Consider the following 18,436-nt stretch of genomic DNA (forward strand, 5'->3'; position numbering starts at 1 on the left):
GAAATCAGCATACATGACTATTAATTGACTTATTTATTCATTCATTTTTAGTTTTCAGTCTTATCATTCATTCAAATGTCTGAGGTAATCCAGATCATAACATCACGTTCAGCATCTGTTTCATTTAGAGGTTTCATATTATTCTGTATGAAGCTGAGGGAGTGAAAATAACATGGAAACTGTGAAACATTTATTGAACTGTTTGATGACAATAAATTGTTCTGTCTTATAATATCTGTGTAAAATATTGCTTTACTAACTTTAATATAATATTAATAATAAAATTATGCATTTTCTATAATATAACTTAAACTGGCATTAAAATAACGATTAGTATCATGAAATATGTCAACTCATTGGCACATTTCACAATACTGTACACTATCCCATGAAGCAAAAATCCTGTGTCTGTTGTTGTGTGGCCTATTAGATATGTTTATAAACTATTATCTAGCATAAAATTAGTAGAAAAAATAGTACAATTATTTTTTAACTATCATGAACATGAAATATTGTATCTGTCACACATTTTGGATGCAGCTGTTACCCTATGATTTTATCCCATTACAACAAAAAAGGAGAAAAACATTGAAAAAAAAATTAAAGTTAATAAAAAAATATATATATATCATTAATTTGTTTACTTTTTGTTTATTTGTTGTTTATTTCTAGAAAATTGATTACATTCAAGAAAAAAGATTTAGGGTTTTAAAGTGTATTTATATTAGATGTCCAGGATGTTGCTGTCAGGGTTACAATATCTATGTAAAAAAAATAATATATATATATATATATATATTTTAAATGCTACATTTTCTTAGATTTTCAGGCTCTATTTGATACCTTAATCGTGGAAAATGCCATACGCGTTCCTTAACACATTTCCCAGAAGCCTTTGCTGTAAAACATGTGACGCATTTAACCTGCGACTTCAGCGCCTTGTTTGGTGTTGTGCGCAACTGCGCATGGTTGTGCGTTAGTAAGTCGTTTCATGTTAGCTCACAATCTTGTTTCTTAAAGTGAGAAGAGGAGACGGTCTGAAAATGTAAGTTGGAGCTCATTTTACCCTGAAAACTAGTATAAAGACCTCGTTCATCAAAAATTAGTGTTTATTATCTTAATTGGCGTTTATTTACTCGCTCTATTTGTAGATGTCTTTGGCAGACGAGCTGCTTGCCGACTTGGAGGAGGCAAGAGAAGAAGAGGACGGGCAGTACCCCGGTGAAGAAGAGGGTGAGAGTGATGGGGAACCCAGCGAGAGACAAACTGGAGGTCTGGAGGACATACCCGAGGAGATGGAGGTGGATTACAGTGGGACGGAGAGTGTCACATCCATAGCAAAACTAAGACACAGCAAGCCAGTGAGTTTTTTCCTTTAATCCTATTTATCTATAACTGGATTCTCCCTTAAGCGTTACACTAACTTAATGCAAACTTCTTGACTTTCCTCAGTTCGCTGAAATCATGGATAAAGTCGGTCAATATGTTGGAAATCAAAAAAAGAATTCGGAAGGTAAGCAACATCCTCCTACTTTAAGAAACGTGCCAGATGCTGATAAATATTGATTTTATATTTTTAACGTCTTTCCACTCTCTTCAGTATCTGGACCTGTCGAATCAGACCCAGAGTACAGACTCATTGTCTCTGCCAACAATCTGACAGTGGAAATAGACAATGAACTTAGTGAGTTTACTATTTTTAATCTTCCTTTAATATTAAATTACAAGATTTATTAAAATTCTCAAGCACGATAACATCGCTTCCACCTTATTTCCTCCCCAGATATCATTCACAAGTTTGTTCGTGACAAGTACTCCAAAAGGTTTCCTGAACTGGAGTCCCTGGTGCCAAATGCACTAGATTATATCAGAACTGTTAAGGTAGAAACCTGTTCGTCTCAAGCATTTTTGAGTGGCCTGTTCATGCAAAAAAAAAAAAAAAAAAAGCCATCATATCAGTTATGTCCTCTGATCTGTGTTTTGCCTTTAAATCTAAGTTCACGTGTGTGTTATAAGTTCATGGGTTTGTGTGTGTTCAGGAGCTGGGCAACAATCTAGAGAAGTGCAAAAACAATGAGACACTCCAGCAGATCTTGACCAATGCTACTATCATGGTGGTCAGTGTCACCGCCTCAACCACACAAGGGTGAGTGAGTTGATGGATAGATTCAGTATGATTATAGGAAGAGAATCTACAATTTTTTTTTATTGTAGATATTTGCTAACGGTTCAAAGTTGGAGTAAGAAATTAAAGGGGTGGTTCAGAATTTTGGACATCGGGCCTCATTTCCAAGTTAGCCATAGTGTTATTTATCAGTGGAGACAGTTTTCAAAAATTTTCATCCAGTCGTTCCAGTTGCATAGTTCGCCGGTGCTAGGCTAGCGTGAGTCACCGGTAACTGCTAGCCTGCCATTTAAAAACAGTTTTACCCACTCCACAGTACACCAAAAGCAAATAAATTATAACGCCAGACTATCGATGTAAATGTCTGTTGAGAGAATAATGTTAGAAATCAAACTACCCTTTAATTGCATTGCAATAGTTACACTTTGTTCCCTGTATTTATTAGCACACTCTACAGCAGCGGCGGAGTGATATGTAGTTACCTAGGCAACAGAGAGAGAGAGGTAGTGCAGGTAGTCCTGACTGTAGTGCGCTTCGGTTCTGTGTTTACTTTTCCGTGCAGTACTACTAACCGGAGCAAAGTAAAATTCCGCCGCTGCTGAGAAACTAGTTCCTGTAAATGTATTGCGATCATTGAGATGCAAGAGTAGTTTGATTTTTAACATTATTCTCTTAACAGACATTTACATCGATAGTCTGGCGTTATAATTTATTTGCTTTTGGTGTACTGTGGAGTGGGTAAAACTGTTTTTAAAGGCAGGCTAGCAGTTACCGTTGACTCGCGCTAGCCTAGCACCGGCGAACTATGCAACTGGAACGACTGGATGAAAATTTTTGAAAACTGTCTCCACTGATAAACAACACTAAGGCTAACTTGGAAATGAGGCCCGATGTCCAAAATCCTGAACCACCCCTTTAAATCCAGTTTACATTGAATTGTGACAGTAATGTCATTTGTTTTTATTTCAAATAAATGTTGTTCTTTTGACCTTTTGACTTATCAAAGAATCTGAAAACAATATTTAAAAACATTAAGCAGCACAAATGTTTTCAACATTGATAAGAATTTTTTTCTTGTGCACCAATCAGCATAGTAGAATGATTTCTGAAGGATCTTGTGACACTGAAGACTGCTGAAAATCCAGCTTTGCCATCACAGAAACTACTTTTTAAAATTCAAATAGAAAAGTTACTTTACAATTATTTCATAATATTACTGTTTTTGCTTTATTTTTATCAAATAAGTGCAGCCATGATAAGCATTGCAATATTTATTTACATTGCTTATTTGTCAAGAAAAATATTGCAAAAGAAATTTGAAAAGGGAAGTATCATAATGACCTTGTATATGAGGTTTGTGGTAGAACGAAAGAAAGAAATTCATCAAAAACAGTTGCATTGTAATTATTTTAAAATTAAAGTACAAAAAAACAAGATTTTTTTTTTAGATTCATTCTTTAAATATGATTGTAAAATTTTTTTGACATTCATAAGTTTTGTAAAATTTTGCATTGACCTTTTTTCTTGACACTTTTCTTGTGCAGTAAGCGATTTCCGAGAGAAACTGTTGACATTTGAAATCCACCTAAACAAACACCCCTCCCTTCATTGCTCCGCTACCAAGCATGCAATGCAAAAGTTGATGTCTCTTTATCATAGCTGAAGTGAAGCAAAATCATACTTCGTGAAAAAAAAGCAAAAATGCCAAGTAAATACTTGCATCCATGATAAGCATCAGAGACTTCTTTCAAGAAAATTTTAAAAGAATTATCAACCCCCAACTTTTGATAGGTAGTGTAATTTTGCTGATTTTCTGATTAAATTATTGGATGTTTGCAGAACAATGCTTGGTGATGATGAGCTCCAGCGATTGGAGGAAGCGTGTGACATGGCCCTTGAGCTTAACCAATCAAAACACAGGATCTATGAATATGTGGAATCCAGGATGTCATTTATTGCTCCAAATCTTTCCATTATTGTTGGAGCTTCAACTGCTGCCAAAATCATGGGTGAGAACAAGAGGTTGGAGGCTGCTCAATAAAGTGCATAGTTCACCCAAAAATAACAATTGTCATTTACATGTTGTTCCAAACCTACTTGACTTTCTTCTGTGGGACAAAGAAGGTTAATTGTAAAGAATGGTATTTTAGTTTTTTTTTTTTGGGGGGGAGGGGGGAGAACTATTCACTTAAGATGCTTATGCTTGATCGCAATCAATATACCGCTTTTCATCCCTTCTATTTCGGATCTGTTTCTGGCCAAATGCATACTTCCCCCCTCATTACAGGTGTTGCTGGTGGGCTGACTAACCTGTCCAAGATGCCTGCATGTAATCTGATGTTACTGGGAGCCCAGCGGAGGACACTGTCTGGATTCAGCAGCACGTCCCTGCTGCCCCACACAGGCTACATCTACCACTGTGATGTAGTGCAGTCTCTGCCTCCAGTGAGCATCAACCTTTTTGCTTTCACTCAATTATTTTTCATTTCTTTTATTTGATCATTTTTATTTAGAATAACATTCCATTTTTCTATGTTTACAGGATCTGAGGAGAAAAGCAGCTCGTCTGGTTGCAGCTAAATGCACTCTGGCTTCTCGTGTGGACAGTTTTCACGAGAGTACTGTTGGCAAGGTCAGCGATCGCATCAGTAGCCACGTTTTACATAGAAATCATTCCGATTGTTGAATCCGAACATAGTGTTTACACGAATGCTAAATAAAGTGATCGGGTTGATGTGCACAGAGATTCCTGCTGTTGTCGCATACTAGCCATCCTCCTTTGTTTAAAAAAAAAGACTTAATATTTAGCCATTTCAGGTCCTAATTAGGAGACAACGAGCACACAAAGCTTTTTGCCATGATACTTGTATTAGTCAAGCAGTAAAAACTCCCTTTCCCAAAACAACGTGTCTGCAGATGAGAGTCCAAAGCAAGCGCTTATGGGACAACGTTGTCCTGCACTACTTCACAGATGAGGAGCGGAAAGAGAATTTTAGATTGACACGACAGTCATTTACTATATTCAACAACAACATCAGCTCGTTCTGTGCGTAATGCACCCTTAGGCCATTTTTACATTGCACAAATGTGCAAAAATTTCCAGTTTCGTTTTTCAATCTGATCACGTGTTTGCATGTATTATCGAACAGATTAGAATAGGTTTATCCCACCCATTGTAATCAGAATGCAATGCTTCATGTAAAAGCACCTATTGTCTGCATCACTGTAAAGTTAACTCGTGTCAAATGTTAAAGTTAGACCATCTTTGCTGTAAGAAAATGTTTAGAAGTACTATATTACTTTCTCTTGATTAACTTGTTTGTTTGTGTGCAGGTTGGCTATGATCTGAAGGAAGAGATCGAGCGAAAGTTTGATAAATGGCAGGAGCCCCCTCCAGTCAAGCAGGTGAAGCCTCTTCCAGCTCCCCTGGATGGACAGAGGAAGAAGAGAGGAGGTAGAAGGTGAGGATCATAACGGATGGGAATGATGGGTCCCTGTGGTGCCAAGAAAATGTCATTTCATAATATTTTTTTCCTCAGAGGAACATTGAGATTTTGCATTGCAATATTTTTCATGAGAAGCAAAATAAATTTTAAAGGGGAAATACTATTTATATATTACTTTAGTGACAAGCAAAAATAAATTAAAGGGAAAGGACAAAAACAAGATTCATTGTTTAGATTTATATTATATATGACGTAAGTTTTGACAATTTCATAATTATCTCAAATTTTGCATTGACATTTTTCTTGCCAATTAAAGGTGCAGTAAGCGGTTTCTGAGAAACACTGTTGATATTTGAAATAGAGGGTGTTGCAATATACCGGTGTTGACGATAATCGTGATATTCAAAGCATGAAATATCGACATCGTGTTAATTTAGAGTGTGGCAATTAGGGGTGTCCTTGGTTAACCGATTAACCGTTAAAAATTGCTTAACCGAGTGAAACATTTTGCTCGGTTAAGTGGCGTCAATGGCGTGCATTGAATTTAGTTGTAATACATTTTTGCACCACCAGAGACCGCCAGAGCGCTCCCATACATTTGTAATGTCCACAAGAAGTAGGCTAGTCATGACCAGTTTTCTAAAATGAAGCGGGCAAAGAAAAGCACAGCGTGGGAGCACTTTAAAATCGAGAATGACGGGGCAAAATGCAAGTATTGCAATGCAGTGCTTAGATATATATTCAAGTACAACCTCGTTGTTGTACCATCTCAACAGCCAACACCCGGGCATCATTATGGTCTGGTGTGTTCACACCGAACGCGAATAGAGCGTCAAATAACGTTACGCGTCTAGCTTGAACATTCGCTCGAGTTCAAATTTTTCAACTTGCGCGAAAGACATTCGCGGCAAACGCGTCGCCCAATTCGCGTCATTCGCAACGCCCGGAGCGAATGATGCGTCTATTCGCGTCTTTGCATTGACTTTGTATGTAATCACTCGCACATATAATTAAATTCGCGTTCGGTGTGAACACACCATAACTGCTCTGTCCTTACCACTGCGTTTTATTTCTATAAATTCATTTCGTTTTAAATGTGGTCCAACCAGTTATTAAAGGTGTTAAAAATGAACTACCCCTTTCTCGTGTGTCTATCTCGGGGTTGCGGCGCGCACACTATGGTTAACCGAGTATTAACCGCTAAGGGCCTCGGTTAAAGGTTAATGAAAAACTTGAAAACGTGCAGCCCTAGTGGCAATATAACGGTATTGGTGATAATCACGATGTTTAAAATGAATAGGACTGTTATGATAACATGACACGTAAATACTCCAGCGCGAGTAGCTGGTTGACCTCTCAGGTGGCTGTATTGCACCCGATGACACCTATCAAGCAAGAAGACGCAGCCCGGGCCGCGCAGCTACTCTGAGAAAAACAACACTTTAAAGGGGATCGCACACCGGACGAGAAGCGCAGCACCACGTCTTTAAAATTCGAACACATTTTCTCTTCGAGTGTACACACACCGGTTGTGCCATTCGGCGTCTGTCCGCGGCGCCCAGCAACGGCTCTTGTTCAAAATCCTGCCGCGACACAGAGTGCCATTTACATAGTTTTATATTAAATTTACATTATATTTGTCTTAAATAATCGTAAATTACTTCACCCTGTGCTGCAATGTACATTAGTTTTACATTAATTTACAGAAATCAGCTGCTTGAATGAAGATTGCTGCTGTTATCGGATTTTCAGGTGATATTCTCAATTCATTCAGTTAATGGATGCTCTGAGGTAAAGTGTTCAGATCACAGACTCAGCAACTATTGTATTTAATTGTACAGTACAATCATAACATAGTAGCCTACAGACATTATCTTAATTTCATAATCTCCTTAAACATAAGAATACTGCTGGCCATAAACTGAGAAAGTGCACGTCCGGTGTGCGATACCTCGAGTTGTCCTACACGCGATGCGGCGCTCCAGAATGTGTAGCCACCATCTTATGTTTGTTGGGTAAAAAAGAAAAACTACACCCCCCTTATAGATTCTATAGATATCGCGATATATCGATATTGTGAATTATTTTGGCCACAATAACCGTGGTGTGAAAAATCTAACATCGTGACAGCCCTAATTTGAAATAAACCTAAACGAAAACACCTCTCACTTTATTGCTCCGCCCCAAACACGCAATGCAAGAGTGGATGTCTCTTTATCAGAGCTGAAGTAAAGCAAAATTATGCTTCACAAAAAATAAAGCTGATGAACGAATGACAAGGAAGAACAAAAAATGAACATAAGTACTAGGGGTGGAACGGTACACAGAAGTCACGGTTCGGTTCATACTTCGGTTCAGACATCACGGTTCGGTACGATTTCGGTACAATGGAGGGAAAAGCAAAACAAAAATGCAGAAGGCATTGTATTTTTTAAATAAGTTTTATTAATAAAGGCATAGAACCAGTTTATTTGTAGTGCACTGACAATAGTTTTATATAATTCGTTTATTAATTAAATTAATAAAAAGACAAAAAGACCTTGCTATATGTTTGGTAATTGTACCTGAATTAATTTAAAATTAATTTGCTATATTTCAGATAAATATATTTGTTTTCCTTAATTTTAATTAACATTATTAATTAACAATGTAACATTATTCTCATCTGAATTATAAATAATTGATTTCTGTATAAAATAATACTACCATTAAAAACGCATTCGATTTTTCTTTTTTAATCAATGTAGAATGTTTAAGATTAGTGCTCCGAGGACAAGAAATGAAAACCAATGCGATATGATGAATTTCTAAAAGATGGGACCCACAGACTCTTTTGAAATGGAGTTGGATAAATATGTTTTGCTTTTAAAACAGTGTGTGTGAGAGAGAGATTTTGGTTGGGTGACAGTTGTAGGTTACAGTTTGACAAGAGTTTACAGTGTGACAAAAGCACAATGTTGTGTTTTATTGCGAGTGTACACAAATATAAGTAAACACTTTGCAGGTTTAATGATCTGTATGAACAAAATGACGTATGAGTATGTTTTTTATGTTTCCACTGTTCGATCGCGCCCGCGCGCCTCTCTCTCACACACAAACACACACACTCCAGCATTGCAATCTTGACATCGCAGCCTGTTCATTATGTGGTCACACCAACCGCAAATAGAGCGTTAAATTCGCGTCTATCGCGTCTAGTTCGACGCTAGTCCAAAGCGAATAGGACGCGCGTATAAAGCCAACGTTTGAAGTGAACGCGCGTTCAGAGCAAGCCGATGGTACAGATTATGTGTCCCTAAAGAACACGCGTATCTACTTCCGCATTACATTAATTCATTTTCACGCGAGTTTTATTTATTTTTATACCGTGTATTCTCCGTGTAAATTCGTGCACCGAACCGTGACGCCCGTACCGTTTCGGTACGAATACATGTACCGTTCCACCCCTAATAAGTACACAAGACTATATAAAGCAACAGTTGGTTGTTAGTCACCAGCACATCAGCTCCAGACAAACAATGACACTCGAAACTTTTCTGTTACTATAGCTAACATTACAACAACAGCAATGTTACTCAATGTTTTTTTTTTTTAAACTGCAAAAAGTGAGGAGCACTGACTGTCCTAGGTCTATAGTAACAGTCACAATCGCGCACCTGACCACACCACACGCTACAAAAAATATAACTGCTATCTGCCACAATGAAAAATCCTAACAAAAGCTCTCGTTTATACAGGCTCTATATTCTTCTTTACTTTCAAAGCTATGGGTTAACTTTTGTCCAGCGATCTAGTAGTTTTAAAACAAACACACAAAAAAACCCAAAGAGCCTAAAAAACAATCCTAATAATAATAGGCTGTATTGTAGGACCGCATATAGGTTTATTTTCGTTTTGTTACATTATTTAGGCTATTTTTAAATGCGTCAAGTGTACAAATAAAAACAAAAACATATCAAGAAAACACAATCTATTGAGTCAGCATGATAAGGCCGTTAAAGGGACTGCTCACGTCTTTTGAGCGCTCAAGTTCGATTTCAAATGTAGGCGCGCGGTGTGGGCGCTCATGATGGAAGCAACGCGGTCGCGGTGCGACGCGCTCTTTTTTTTTTTTTTTTTTTTTTTTTTTTTTTTAGTGCGTCCACGCCGCATCGAGATAAAAACATATAGTGTATAAAAACATAAAAACCGAAACAAGTAGCGTTCTAACTGAATGAATACAGCTAAACTACCTATATCCCTTACTGAGCACGAAGCAGCAGCGCAGCCAGCCACAGGGGCGAACCGAGTGTTCTATGTGTGTGCGCTAAACTGTGGCGCTGTTACGAAATAGCCTAAATTAAAGCATTTAAAGTTGGGGATAAACCATAGGCTAATTATATTTAGAATACAGTAATGTATAAACAGAGCAATTCCAAGAGGGTCCTCACACCATCGGTGCTCGGGCCCTAATAACTGCTTATAAAGGAATAAATATCAAGGAGTAAATCATTGAAAATTTCTTTCTATTGGTAAAAAAAAAAAATGCAACTGGTCGACCAATAAGAATGTCAGTCGACCAAGACGGCATCGACCGATTAGTCGACTAAACGACTAAAGTTGACAGCCCTAGTTACAAGTGTGTTGTGCTCTGTCCGATCCAACAGTATTTCTCAGAAATCGCTTACTGCACCTTTAAGCAAAAGAAAGGGGAAATATTATATTATACACTAATTTGTTCTTAAATATGACACTACATGAACTTTTTCAAAATTTGAAAAAAAAATCTTTTTTTTCCCGTTCTCTCAGGTATCGTAAAATGAAAGAGAGGCTGGGTCTGACAGAAATTAGGAAACATGCCAACAGAATGACATTTGCAGAGGTAGAAGTTATCCATTAGTATGCATAACTGTTAATTAATCCATGAAATTTCAAAACGGTCTATTACAAACTTTCTGTCTCTCTGCCTGTAAGATCGAGGATGATGCTTATCAGGAGGATCTGGGCTTCAGTCTCGGTCAACTGGGAAAGTCTGGTAGTGGCAGGGTCAGGCAAGCTCAGGTCAATGACTCCACCAAGGCCAGAATATCCAAATCCTTACAGGTATGTCTGCTTACTGTAACATAAATCACAAATAAATTTTTTTAATGTAACTTCTAATCTTAAGTGTATTTCTATACACTCCCGGTCTAAAATTTGGGGCCAGTAAGTTTAGTTTTTTTTAAAAGTTTTTTTAGCTTTTTACCCGCACTGCATTTATTTGATCAAAAATACAGTAAAAACAACTAAAGTATGAAATATTATTGCAATTTAAAATTACTTTTCTATTTTAATATATTTTAAAATGTAATTTAATTGAAGACTTGAGTAATGATGCTGAAATTTCAATTTCAATTTTTACTATCACATGATCCTTCAGAAATCATTCTTATATGCTGATTTGGTGCTCAAACCTTTATCAATGTTGAAAACGGTTGTGCTGCATGATATTTCTGTGGAAACAATTTTTTTTTTCATTATTCTTTGATGAATAGAAAGTTCAAAATAACAGCATTTATTTGAAATCAATCTCTTTTGTAACATACAGGTGCTGGTCAACGAATTAGAATTATTTTAAATAGTGCAATCATGAAATTCTTTGAATGCATTTTTTGTGCAGAAAGCAAATCAGGTGTTCACCGCACCTGTCCTACTCGTTAGACTAATCACATAACTCGTTATCTGGAAAAAAATTTGCTCAGCTGAGCTTTCCAAAAGGCCCATTTAGGCCATTTAACTGTGACACTGTTGTTTTATTGAATTAGAATAATGGTGAAAGCGTTTCATTGAATTGCAATAATTTTTATTATAATTACAATCATCACTTTCTCAGTATTTTGTGGCTGCCCCTTTGGCTTGTATGACTGCCTGAAGTCTCCGCGGCATCGATTTGACCAGCTTGTCGCAAGTTTCCGCACTCACAGCTTCCCAGGCAGTGGCGATGTTCTGCTTCAGTTGGTCCAGCGTAGTAGGCTTTCTGTCGCGAATTTTCCGCTTGACGATGGCCCAAAGGCTTTCAATGACATTGAGGTCAGGCGAGTTGGCCGGCCATGCCAAAACTTCAAGCTGTTTTTTAGTGAACCAATCTTTGGTCGACTTTGCCGCATGAGCCGGTGCAAGATCCTGTTGAAATATGAAGTCTTCTTCGCCGAACTGTTCCTCAACAGTCGGAATCAGGAACGTTTCCAGAACATCTTGATATACGGCAGCATTGACAGTCTTCTTGAGGAAGCAGAGTTTCCCTACACCTCGAGCGGACATGCATCCCCAGACCATAACGCTCTGGGGAAACTTGACGGATCTTTTCACGCACTCGTGGTTGTAGGTTTCGCCACCACGACGCCAGACACGAGGACCTTGGTCACCGAAGGAGATGCAGAAGCGTGATTCGTCACTGAAGACCACTTTCTGCCAGTCTTCAGCAGTCCACTCGCCGTGTTCTTTGGCCCACTTCAGCCGTTTCACCATTTGTTTCTTGTTCAGCATCGGTTTTACTGCTGGAACGCGAGATTTGAAGCCGAGTTCGCGCAGACGACGGTAAGTGGTTGATCTGGAGACGTCAGCGCCGGTCTGCTTGTTCCACAAGTCGGTGAGCTCGGAAGTGGACTTGAACCGGTTGCTGACTGCGATCTTTCTCAGCTGCTTGTTGTCGCGAGCAGAAGTTTTTCGGACGCCGGAACAGTTGGTGCGCTTGCTGCAGTTTTTCTTGAGAGCTTTGCAGACGGAAGACTGGCTGATGCCGAGCTGCTCAGCAATTTTAGTTTGGGTCAAGCCTTGTTGGCGAAGGGCTTGAATTTGAGCCACTATTCCGGTTGAGAGGTCGCGCTGCTTACCCATGATTGATTTTACAACTTAGAAATTCTACTCAACCCTGACTTTATACTGCACAGTGAACACTCTTCACAGAAAACAAAAATTTGAGCATTTATTCTAATTCAATGAAACGCTTTCACCATTATTCTAATTCAATAAAACAACAGTGTCACAGTTAAATGGCCTAAATGGGCCTTTTGGAAAGCTCAGCTGAGCAAATTTTTTTCCAGATAACGAGTTCTGTGATTAGTCTAACGAGTAGGACAGGTGCGGTGAACACCTGATTTGCTTTCTGCACAAAAAATGCATTCAAAGAATTTCATGATTGCACTATTTAAAATAATTCTAATTCGTTGACCAGCACCTGTAAAAGTGTTTACTGTCTTTTTCCATCAATTTAATGTGTCCTTGCTAAAGAAAAATATTGATGTCTTTAAAACTGACCCCAGATTTTTGAACATTAGTGTAGATTTGTTTAATATAATTTTTTTTCCCAGTTTTGTTTAATGCGTTCCATGCATTTACTTGTAAATGTTTTGTTTCTGCAGCGGACACTGCAAAAGCAGAGCATGACGTACGGTGGGAAGTCCACTGTCAGAGACCGATCATCTGGAACCAGCTCAAGTGTGGCCTTCACTCCTTTACAGGTACACAAACTCATTTTTGTGCTATTCTTTTGGTGCGTCTCGAAGGCGTTCAGCGGAAATCCCGCCCTGCGGCTAATTTAATTGGTTAAGGTTACAGTGACGGGTCGGCTTGGGGATCAGTGTTTGGTGTAGGCAATCAGTACAGTGATTGGAATGACCAATGGAATCTTTAGAATTACCTGCAGGGTGGGATTTCCGCTGAACTGGTTTGGGGGGAAATCACACGTCTAAAAGTGGTTACATCCTTTGCATTAAAATTGTTCTTGCTCAGAGCTGCACAGTTTCAGTGTTGTTCACTTGCTGAAACACTGACTGACAGCTCTGCCCTACAAAGGCAAAAGACCTTAACTCGTTAGACTGTGGAACTGAGAAAAATGACTTTAAAGATTTTTAGTTGTCCCGCCAAATTAATTATAGGTAGGACACTGAAAATCTGGCAATTAAAGTAATGAAAATTATCTACATAACAAAATGAATGCATTGCTATTCAGACTACTTTGCTATAAAGTAGAAAATGCATTGCTACTTTACTATTCAGAGTGATGTTATCAGTTATGCTTTTCAGAAATGTACATAAATTAATCATTATTAGCTTACTGTACATTTTTTAAGGCAGAACAAAGAGCTAATTTAAGTAATACATACATGTTTGTTATTAGAGGATTAGATTAGGACTCTGACTAATATGGTATAGCCTAATGGAAATGCAGATACTTATGCTTAGATTGTTAATACATAATGTTTTTGAACAGGTGACATTTTATGTTTTGGCCCTTCAGTTGAGTTCAAAATAAAATGGACACAACGAAATAAACACTTGATTTTTTTTTTAATTAGTCGTTTAGATTAGTCGACTAATCGAAAAATTAGTCGAAAGATTAGTCGTTAGAAAATTAGTCGTTAGTGGCAGCACTAGACGCTGTGTTTTGTATGCATGCTTTTAACAGCTGTCCTGATGTTGTATGCACCAGCACTTCTTGCTTCATTATGCTGTATGCGCCAATATACCCTTGTTGCTTTATTATTATCACTCTGTGATACTGATATATTAGTCCCGCGTCGGCTCGACCGTGTTCAAGGCGGAGCTGAAGGCGCCGGCGAAGTTTTGGCACTCTGCCAGCTAGATGCATGATTGTTTCAACTAGGTCCGGTACCCAAACTGGGTGAGGCGGGGCTTTAGTTCTTTGTTGTATTGACCTGCTTCGGTATGTGTAACATTTTTCTGTCAACTCTGCATATATCCTTCGCGATCGATATCGCACGTTTGTCGATGGAGCGGGTTAAGAGCATACTAAATGTTCTGACCGCATTAGTGCAGGACAAAGCTCTGAGGACATCAGAAGTTACAGGGACGGATGGTAGCTGTACAAAGTACACAGGCTACATCGTAATTTCAAATTTAATGGAGAGTAAAACAAAGGCAGAACACCGAATAATCTGATAGGTAGCATTATTTGATAGAACGCCAGCACAGTAACTTCATATTGACGCGCGGCTAAACATAGGCAGAGTGCCGTAACTCAATATGAGCGTTCCAAAACTAAGCCAAAGAGCCGTAACTGGTGTTACGGTGTTCTGCCTTGGTTTCTCATGGGCTTTTGGAAGTTACGGTTAAGACAAACCATTATTTCTCGAAAAAACAACGTAATTGACTCAAGATACTTATCCACATGATAAAGGAGGTCTTGAATGTGCCAAAAATATCAATAACTCATTTTCGACCAAAAACGAAGTTACGGTCTTTTGCCTTTGCACGGCAGAGCTGTGGTTTGGTTGATTGATCTTTTCACTGTCTGCTGTCTCTCAGGGGCTCGAGATTGTGAACCCGCAGGCTGCAGAAAAGAAGGTGGGCGAAGCCAATCAGAAATATTTCTCCAACATGGCTGAGTTCCTCAAAATCAAGCGTGAGAAGGAGGACAAGGTGTGAGGCTGTGTGTTAGACGGAGGAAACCACATATATCGACAGCCGTGGACGGATTCACACTTCAACCGCTAATTTATACTCCGACACCACACCCACTCAGACGGACATGTGTGAGGACAGCACAAGGACATGTGACTGGAGATCTTATTTTCTGTGCAGAGGAAATGAAGAGGGAGAGAAACATGTTCTGGTGTACATTTTTGATTTTTGTTCATTTTATCTTTTTTTTTAATGTGTACAAAGGAATTGTGAGCTGTATATAAATCACAAACAACATGGTAAATGCAAGTTGTTTTAAGCATTTTTTGTTTCTTCCATTTTCCTCTTTGGCCAACATTTTGATTAAATAAAGTTGCTCGTCTAGTTGTACCAACATTGTCACTAGTCCTTTTTCATTTCTGTGTGTGCGATGCATTTTCTTTCCCTGAGGAAACTTGTATTACATTTAAAATGGTTTGAAACGCTTCCCAAAATAATTTAGTTTAGTATGTTTGCATAAAACATGCTTGAATATGCAAGCGTTTCCATCTTTCCTATTAGAGGAGACCTGTCTTCCCCATGTACATATAGGGGCAATCACATATGTCATGAATTAAATATCTGAATACTTCATTTTCAAAATAAAGGTTGAACGTCAAAAGGCTTTGTCAATTTTTTATAATGCAAGTAAATGCTGGGTGTACAAATAGTTTAACAAACAAAATGGTATATTGAAAGAAATTCTGGTGTCACATTTATCTTAAGCAACATTTCATGTTTATGAAATACTTTTTAATTTAGTTACATTTTCAACTCTTACATAATGGTAGACCAAGGAACACAATGTCATTTGAAAAATGTTTTGTTTTTATGTGAGAAGCGCATTTGAGATGAGTTGACTGAAGTGGTGCTTACTAATTTTTGAATATTAAACAATTTAAATAGTCATGATCTTTTTATGCTTTATTACACACCTTATTAGCCAAATGCAGACTAGTCTATTAATATATTTCAGTATACTACTAAAACAATGCTTTTGACTTGTATGCTATGCTGTTGTTTTCTCACATAAAACTGAAACGCAATAACCAATATTTCATGGCCATTTAAGTATTTATTTGGTAAGGAGCCGTGTAATACGGAGGAGAAGAAACGGAATAGTTTTTTTCTTTTTTTTGCTTAACCCTGATACAGTGATTAGGACCCTGATGCTATATGGGGAGGCTGCAGACCTGGAGCCGGCAGATTTACGCCCCTGGCAGTTTTACGCCCCGACAGTTTTAGGACCCTGTTGTTCCTGATGCGTCCAGTAGAGGGATATACTGCGAAATAACATAATTAAATCGACGCTTACACATTAATAACCCGTCCATAGACTTGACAATTTTGTGTTTTTTGTTAATTTAAATATAAACGTTACAGTGTAGATCTCCACGGATTCAATTTTCTGTAGATATTCAGTTGGGCTTCACTCTCTTCACTCAACCTACAGAAGACTATTTGTTTTTGTGAATTGAAAAATTAAAAATACACATAGTTGGATCAACTATGTGTTATGACAGGTGATGCTATGACCTACTGCAGTTATAGGCCAATTCACCATAGGTTTTTATATACAGGAGACTGAGTGAAATATGTTTTTGTGAATTTATATAAAGTCACATTTAGATATTAACCATATTTAGCCCATTAGACATGCAGTACCGTGTAATAATATGGATCCTCGATTAAATATCTGCTGTACTATTCTATTGGTCATCATACAGCTACAAAACAGTGTCCTACACAGCATTTTATGAAGACAAACACAATTTATCCCTTTTCTAAAATTCCATGGGCCATTTAGAAGATATAGACAATATTGTTGTTCACCAAAAAATATTTATTAACACCATTTATGAATTATGATGACTCCCCTATGGTTTGCCACTCTTCTTTAACTGTTTTTTTTTTCTTTAACTGCTCCTGCTCACTGATGAAACATTAAAAAATGAAACATTAAAAAAGTTAAAAAGGACATCCATGGTGAATTTGACCTTGTCCCTGTGTGTGTGTGTGTGTGTGTGTGTGTGTGTGTGTGTGTGTGTGTGTGTGTGTGTGTGTGTGTGTGTGTGTGTGTGTGTGTGTGTGTGTGTGTGTGTGTGTGTGTGTGTGTGTGTGTGTGTGTGTGTGTGTGTGTGTGTGTGTGTGTGTTTCCTTAAGTAGCTAAAGCAAACACACCTTTATGAGATCCAAGTTAAAGAGAACTTGGTAAAGACAGAGTATGATAAAACCCACATTAAGTGCACATACCCTACATTTGAGTCCAGATCAGTAAGCTATTTTAAGAAAAAATGTATATTAAGATGTAAATGAGATAATTAGATCATCTCATTTATAAGAAACAACTCAAACCAGAATCTACATTCAAACCATATGGGGAAAGTTTGTAATGTGTTTTAACGTATTTGAGTGAGTGTGCAGTTTAACTCTGTACTTAGAGAGAGAGAGAGAGATTTACATACCTATTATAAATGTGTCTTTTGTGTGTTCACACCATAGACTGTAAAAAAAATTCACATATTTCCATTATCTACTGTAATATTGCTCTATAAACCATGTGGAGTATGTTTTAATGCAAGGAGTAAACAGAGTCTTACCAGAAGAGGCCAAGCTGAAGACAGGCAACAAAAGAAAATTAAAATTAAAATTAATTTTAAATTGAGTAGAGAAGATAGGGGAAGCTAAACCTACACGTGGTTAGTTAAGTTTAAGCCAGATAGAACAGAAACCTGTCAAAATACATTATAGACCCATCCATTATTATATATATATGAATTGATATCTACCTACCCTAGCTCTATCGAGCTAATCGTTTATAAATAATAAATGTTGCATCATTGCTAAAAAACAATAACTTTAGCAGATTATTTAACATACAAATGACAGAATCTATTTTTGTCAGATTTTAATTCTAACGATGTTAATCTTGATTATACGGTATTATTACTTTGTCTTCTGGGCAAGTTTCATCTTCATAAAGACAGAACCATTCAAAGTAATCCTGATTCTAGAATATTCTCCTCTGACATAAAGTTCATTTTTTTTCTTCCTTTAAGAAAATGTCAGAACCTTTAAACTCAAAGGTTTATAAAACAAATAATATCATTGAGTCTGTTGTAAAGAACCTTACATGTTTTTATATTGACAAAATGTAATATTGCATATTTGTGTACCCTAATTCAGTCTCTTTTGATGTCCGTTTACCCCCTTTGTTTTTTTGTTAAACAGATAATTTAATCCGTGCAGATCTACACTATAACGTTTATATTTAAATGAACAAAAAACACAAAATTGTCAAGTCTATGGACGGGTTATTAAGCGTCGATTTAATGATGTTATTTCGCAGTATATCCCTCTACTGGACGCATCAGGAACAACAGGGTCGTAAAACTGCCGGGGCGTAAAACTGCCAGGGGCGTATATCTGCCGGCTCCAGGTCTGC

General features: G+C 37.6%; 1 protein-coding gene across 1 annotated transcript; it reads left to right on the forward strand.

Moving 5' to 3' along the window:
* Window positions 1–1,129: 1,129 nt before the first annotated feature.
* On the forward strand, window positions 1,130–15,278 carry prpf31 (PRP31 pre-mRNA processing factor 31 homolog (yeast)). The gene is made up of 13 exons (XM_056258483.1): window positions 1,130–1,361; window positions 1,453–1,513; window positions 1,601–1,684; window positions 1,784–1,881; window positions 2,040–2,146; window positions 3,965–4,134; window positions 4,413–4,570; window positions 4,668–4,757; window positions 5,459–5,586; window positions 10,360–10,432; window positions 10,525–10,653; window positions 12,951–13,049; window positions 14,857–15,278. Exons 1-13 carry the CDS (start codon window positions 1,152–1,154, stop codon window positions 14,974–14,976), a joined length of 1,527 nt encoding a protein of 508 aa, XP_056114458.1. The 5' UTR covers window positions 1,130–1,151; the 3' UTR covers window positions 14,977–15,278.
* The last annotated feature ends 3,158 nt before the right edge of the window (window positions 15,279–18,436 follow it).

This window comes from Rhinichthys klamathensis, unplaced genomic scaffold (genome assembly GCF_029890125.1).
Source record: "Rhinichthys klamathensis goyatoka isolate OS25496 unplaced genomic scaffold, OSU_Roscu_1.1 h1tg000152l_1, whole genome shotgun sequence".
Classification (NCBI taxonomy): domain Eukaryota; kingdom Metazoa; phylum Chordata; class Actinopteri; order Cypriniformes; family Leuciscidae; genus Rhinichthys; species Rhinichthys klamathensis.

Coding starts and splice junctions, on each gene's coding strand:
- prpf31 (XM_056258483.1), top strand. CDS start 1,152: ATGTCTTTGGCAGACGAGCTGCTTGCCGACTTGGAGGAGGCAAGAGAA. Junction 2,147..3,964: donor ACCGCCTCAACCACACAAGG/GTGAGTGAGTTG, acceptor GGATGTTTGCAG/AACAATGCTTGGTGATGATG. Junction 4,571..4,667: donor TAGTGCAGTCTCTGCCTCCA/GTGAGCATCAAC, acceptor CTATGTTTACAG/GATCTGAGGAGAAAAGCAGC.